Source organism: Calonectris borealis, chromosome 8 (assembly GCF_964195595.1).
Source record: "Calonectris borealis chromosome 8, bCalBor7.hap1.2, whole genome shotgun sequence".
Taxonomy (NCBI): Eukaryota; Metazoa; Chordata; class Aves; order Procellariiformes; family Procellariidae; genus Calonectris; species Calonectris borealis.
Genome location: NC_134319.1, coordinates 16,644,461 through 16,649,892, shown reverse-complemented (window position 1 = coordinate 16,649,892; position 5,432 = coordinate 16,644,461). Strand labels below are relative to the sequence as shown.

The window sequence follows — 5,432 nt, the reverse complement described above, 5'->3', positions numbered from 1 at the left end:
GAACATAATTCTGGACGCCCTTCGCCGGGTTTTTCTTTTAATAAACCGTTGCTCTGTAAAAGCCGTCAGTCAAGACCATTTCTCCTAACAAGCGTTCCCTGAAGGTGGGCTGCCCGCGCGGCCGCGTGCCGCCCGCGCCACGCCACCGGCACGGCTGCGGCCCGCCCCTCACGCCGGGAGGCCGCCCCGGGCGCACCCCCGCCCCTCGGCGGGGACACAACGGCGCCTCCCCGGGGCGCTCCCCCGCGGGCCGCGGGGCGGAGCTGCGCGGCCGGACCGGCACCCAGCGCGCCCCGCCCGCCGCCGGTCCCGAGGCGGAAGCGGCGACCCGCCATGGGGCGGCCGTGGGGCGGGTGGCTGCTGCCGCTCGGCCTCCTGCAGCTGCTGGGCGGCCCCGCCGCCGGTGCGTGCCCCTGCCAGGACCCGCGGCTCTGCCACCCCGTCACGGGCACGGGCGGCTTCGAGGTGCGCGTCCCTCGGCGACTCCGGCCCCCCGGCCCGGCCCGGCCTGGCCCGGCGGCTCTGGGCCCCGGGGAGTGCCGAGGGCTGGGCAGAGCAGCCCGGGAGAGGCGAAGGCCGGTCCCGGGGCGGCCTGCGCGGTTTAGGAGCATGTTAAGCACACCGTGCGCCGCTGCCTTGTTTTAATTGCCCGCATTAGAGTCGAGCAGATTTTTAAAAAATAGGTGCATGTGATATACAAGGAAATGCCAGAGCTGCGATGAGTTTGGTTTTGCAGGCTGCTGTCCCCGCTGCAGGGTTGTGCTGCACACAGCTGCCATAAACCGCGACCCTTCCTGGCCTGGCTGCCGGGCCACCGCTCGCGGCCCTGGGGAGCTGTTCCTGCAAGCTGGCGGAGCGCAGAGAAGCAAGTGTGCGAGCTGGTTTCCAGAGACACAAGTCACGTACCTTCTTAAGAGGCGTGCGGAAAATAATAGTCCTGCTGAGAAGTGTTTGGAGCTAATGAGGGTGCTTTTTACCCCTTTTCCAGGTCTTCGTGTTCGATGTGGGAAAGGAAACCTGGAAATCCTACAACTGGTCAAAAATTACAACTGTAGCAGCTTTCGGAAAGTACGATCCTGAGCTCATGTGCTATGCTCACTCTCAAGGCTCCAGGATAGTACTGAAAGGTTGGTTACATTGCGAAAATGTGGATATGATTCATGAATAAGAACATAATGTGCATAGGGCTATAATACCTTGACATTTCACATTCACATGTATGCAGAGTATTAAAAATCAGTAAGAGGATTAATTAATAAGGGGATAATGCACACAGGACTATAATACCTTGACATTTTGCACGTGCTGGTGTGCAGGGTATTAAGAAGAAAAGCAGCGTTGCCTTCTGCCATAGTAATAACAAAACCATTCCAGTGACATCTAAATAAAAGTTCTCTAACAGGGAACATCACAGTTGTGGAGGAACAGGGAGGAGGGGAGGAAAGGAAAAGCCTGTAGAAGATACTTATTTGAGTCTATATTCTGGATGTTACGCACAGTACCCAAAAGACAGAGTAAGGGAAGGGATTTTAAGTAATTTTTAGTATTTTTCACTTAAATCAATCCCTCTGTATTAGGAAGTGGTTGAGTTTTAAAACATGAATACTTGGGAACTCTGTGCAGGTACAAATGCTGATTAGAAAGACAAAGTCCATTACAGCTTACAGGATGTAATCGCGTTTTGGCTCTGTTGACGCAAAAACAGAATCCAAGACCACAATGTGGAAAGCAACAAAGGTTAAACATAAAAGTATGTTTATCTAAACAGTAAGATGCAATCCCTCTGGCTCCGTGGAAATACTGAAAGTACATTGATCTCAAGAAAGGAAGTTTACAGTGGCTAAAAGAATATAAGCAGAAGTAAGGAGATTAACATGGTAGAAAAAATCCAAAAGGAACTTAGTATTAAACACTGCTGTCTCAAAGAATCTGGTAATCTCTTTTGGGATGGATTCTCAAAATTATGCTTGGGTAAAAAGTTAACTCCTTTTATTTTACCAGTATGGGCATGGGGATTTTTTATTTTGTGGTTACGTTTGTCAGTTTAGTAAAGACAAACCTTTCCTCCTTACTATTACTGCGGTGCAAATACGTGCTAACTCTTAAAGGCCTCTTGTCTAGGTGATGTACCTCTTAAGGAAATTGTTGATCCTGCTAAAAGAGCGGCGTGGATATCCCAACAGGTGGACCTTGCAAAAAAACAGTATATGGATGGAATTAACATAGATATAGAGCAAGAAGTTAACGAAACCTCCCCTGAGTATTATGCATTAACAGAGCTTGTTAAAGAAGCTACAGATGCTTTTCACAGAGAAATACCAGGATCACAGGTAATAATAATGTACTTTGTATAAACATTAAGTTTAACTTTATAAATGCAAGGAGTTTTGAGAATGCTGTTTAGCATATGAATATGAAAAAATGTATGCAGATCTAAAGCATGATATTCTCATGAATGGTTAATTATGAATGTTAACTATGATATGCTATCATAAGAATCACTCTTTTTGACCTGTATAAATTTAAATGGAAGAAGGGTTCCATTGAGATTTGTAGATACAATGTTATTGCCTTGTGTGAGCTGGCAGTTATTAGTATGGCTTAATGAATCTTTGAAAGTAGAGCAAATACTTCTGGTGCAAAAGCTTGACAATGTTTTGGTAAACTCATCACTAAAGTTTGAAGGATTTGCATCATGCGTCATATTTTTGATCAGATGGTTTTCATGTTATATTTTAATTTCTTAGCTGTTTTGAATTCACTAATAGGGGCACTCACTGTTTATTATCTAATGTTTGTTTTATCAGCTGAGCAGCTTCTCCTGTAGTTCATTAGTATCACCGTGTGTTAAACACTGTGCAACATTTGGGAAATGTAACTTTAAAAGTTACAGCTTTTTTTAAAGAGAAAACAAGGGCGCCTGAGTGCCATAAAGTTGCTGGGGGGAGGGGAACCTCAATCCATCCCACTCCTACCAGTTTGATGCCAGTGCCAGCAATAGGTGCCCAGAGCCTGGAGGAGGATCACAGGTCAGCAGGAGAGCACCTGAAGAGCAGCACAAGGGAATTCCAGGCACTCCAGCCAGTAAGACAGCTTCATCGGGGGCCCAACTTAAATGCCTCTATGCAAACGCACGTAGCACGGGGAATAAACAAGAGGAGTTAGAGACGTGCGCACACCTGCAGGGCTGTGATCTTATTGGCATCACGGAGACGTGGTGGGATGGATCCTATGATTGGAGAGTTGGAATGGAGGGATACAGGCTCTTTAGGAAGGACAGGCAGGGAGGCGAGAAAGGGGTGTCACCCTCTGTGTCAATGACCAGCTGGAGTGCATGGGGCTCCGCCGGGGGATGGATGAGGTAACCAAGATGGATGGATGGATGACCAAGAGCTTATGGGTCAGGATTAAAGGGAGGGCAGGGACAGGTGACGTTATGGTGGGGATCTGCTACAGGCCACCCAAACAGGAAGATTGAGCGGATGAGGCCCTCTATAGACAGATAGGAGCAGCCTCGCATTCACAAGCCCTGGTCCTCATGGGGCACTTCAACCACTCCCATATCTGTTGGAAGGACAACACAGCAGGACATAAGCAATCCAGGAGGTTCCTGGAATGTGTTGATGATAACTTCCTTCTCCAAGTGGTAGAGAAGCCAATGAGGAGAGGTCCTGTGCTGGACCTTGTTCTCACCAACAAGAAGGGGCTGGTGGGGAATGTGAAGCTCAAGGGAAGCCTTGGCTGCAGTGACCATGAAATGGTGGAGTTCAAGATCCTTAGGGCACCGAGGAGGGCGCACAGTAAGCTCACTACCCTGGCCTTCAGGAGAGCAGACTTTGGCCTCTTCAGGGATCTGGTTGGTAGAGTACCATGGGATAAAGCCCTGGAGGGAAGAGGGGCCCAAGAAAGCTGATTAATATTCAAGGATCACCTCCTCCAAGCTCAGGAGTGATGCATCCCAACAAAGAGGAAGTCAGGCAAAAACACCAGGAGGCCTGCATGGATGAACAAGGAGCTCCTGGACAAACGCAAACACAAAAAGGAAGCCTACAGAGGGTGGAAGCAAGGACAGGTAGTCTGGGAGGAATACAGAGAAATTGTCCAAGCAGCCAGGGATCAAGTTAGGAAAGCTAAAGCCCTGATAGAATTAAATCTGGCCAGGGACGTCAAGGGCAACAAGAAAAGCTTCTAAAGGTATGTCGGTGATAAAAGGAAGACTAGGGAAAATGTGGGCCCCTTCCAGAGGGAAATGGGAGACCTGGTTACCCGGGATATGGAGAAGGCTGAGGTACTCAATGACTTTTTTGCCTTAGTCTTCACCGGCAAGTGCTGAAGCCACACCAGTCAAGTGACAGAAGGCAAAGGCAGGGACTAAGAGAAGAACCACCACCCACTGTAGGAGAAGGTCAGCTTCGACACCATCTAAGGAACCTGAAGCTGCACAAGACCATGGGACCTGATGAGATGCAAATGCGGGTCCTGAGGGAACTGGCGGATGAAGTTGCTAAGCCACTATCCATCATATTTGAGAAGTCGTGGCAGGCCGGTGAAGTTCCCACTGGCTGGAAAAGGGGAAACATAATGCCCATTTTCAAAAAGGGAAAAAAGGAAGACCTGGGGAACTACAGGCCAGTCAGTCTCACCTCTGTGCCCAGCAAGGTCATGAAGCTGATCCTCGTGGAAACTATGTTAAGGCACATGGAAAATAAGGAGGTGGTTGGTGACAGCCAGCATGGCTTCACTAAGGGCAAATCGTGCCTGACAAATGTGGTGGCGTTCGACGACAGGGTTGCAGCGTTGGTGGATAAGGGAAGAGCAACTGACGTCATTTACCTGGACTTGTGCAAAGCATTTGACACTGTTCCACATGACATCCTTGTCTCTAAATTGGAGAGACATGGATCTGACGGAGGGACCACTTGGTGGATAAGGAATTGGCTGGATGGTCACACTCAAAGAGTTGCGGTCAACAGCTTGATGTCCAAGTTGAGACCAGCGCTAAGTGGTGTTCCTGAGTGGTCAGTATTGGGACCGGTGCTGTTTAACATCTTCATCGGTGACTTGGACAGTGGGATTGAGTGCACCCTCAGCAAGTTTGCCGACGACACCAAGCTGTGTGGTGCGGTTGATACGCTGGAGGGAAGGGATGCCATCCAGAGGGACCTTGACAGGCTTGAGAGGTGGGCCCGTGCGAACCTCATGAAGTTCAACAAGGCCAAGTGCAAGGTCCTGCACATGGGTCTGGGCAATCCCAAGCACAAATACAGGCTGGGCAGAGAATGGATTGAGAGCAGCCCTGAGGAGAAGGACTTGGGGATGTTGGTGGATGAGAAGCTGTCGTGGTTTAACCTGGCAGGCAGCCAAATACCACGCAGCCGCTCACTCACTCCTCATACTAAATCCAAAACACAGCACTAGGAAGAAATTTAACC

The 5,432-nt window shown here is 49.3% G+C and overlaps 1 protein-coding gene across 4 annotated transcripts in view; it reads left to right on the top strand.

Annotated features, from left to right (window-relative positions):
* The first annotated feature begins 293 nt into the window (after positions 1–293).
* CTBS (chitobiase) overlaps positions 294–5,432 on the top strand; it is a 23,857-nt gene continuing 18,718 nt past the window's right edge. For 2 of the 4 annotated variants that reach the window (XM_075156146.1, XM_075156144.1), the window contains exons 1-3: positions 294–465; positions 989–1,127; positions 2,122–2,330. In XM_075156146.1, coding sequence (XP_075012247.1) covers positions 334–465; positions 989–1,127; positions 2,122–2,330 — 480 coding nt within the window. In that variant the 5' untranslated portion in view covers positions 294–333. The remainder of the gene's footprint in view (positions 466–988; positions 1,128–2,121; positions 2,331–5,432) is intronic. The other 2 variants (XR_012674483.1, XM_075156147.1) reach the window with 1 other exon arrangement.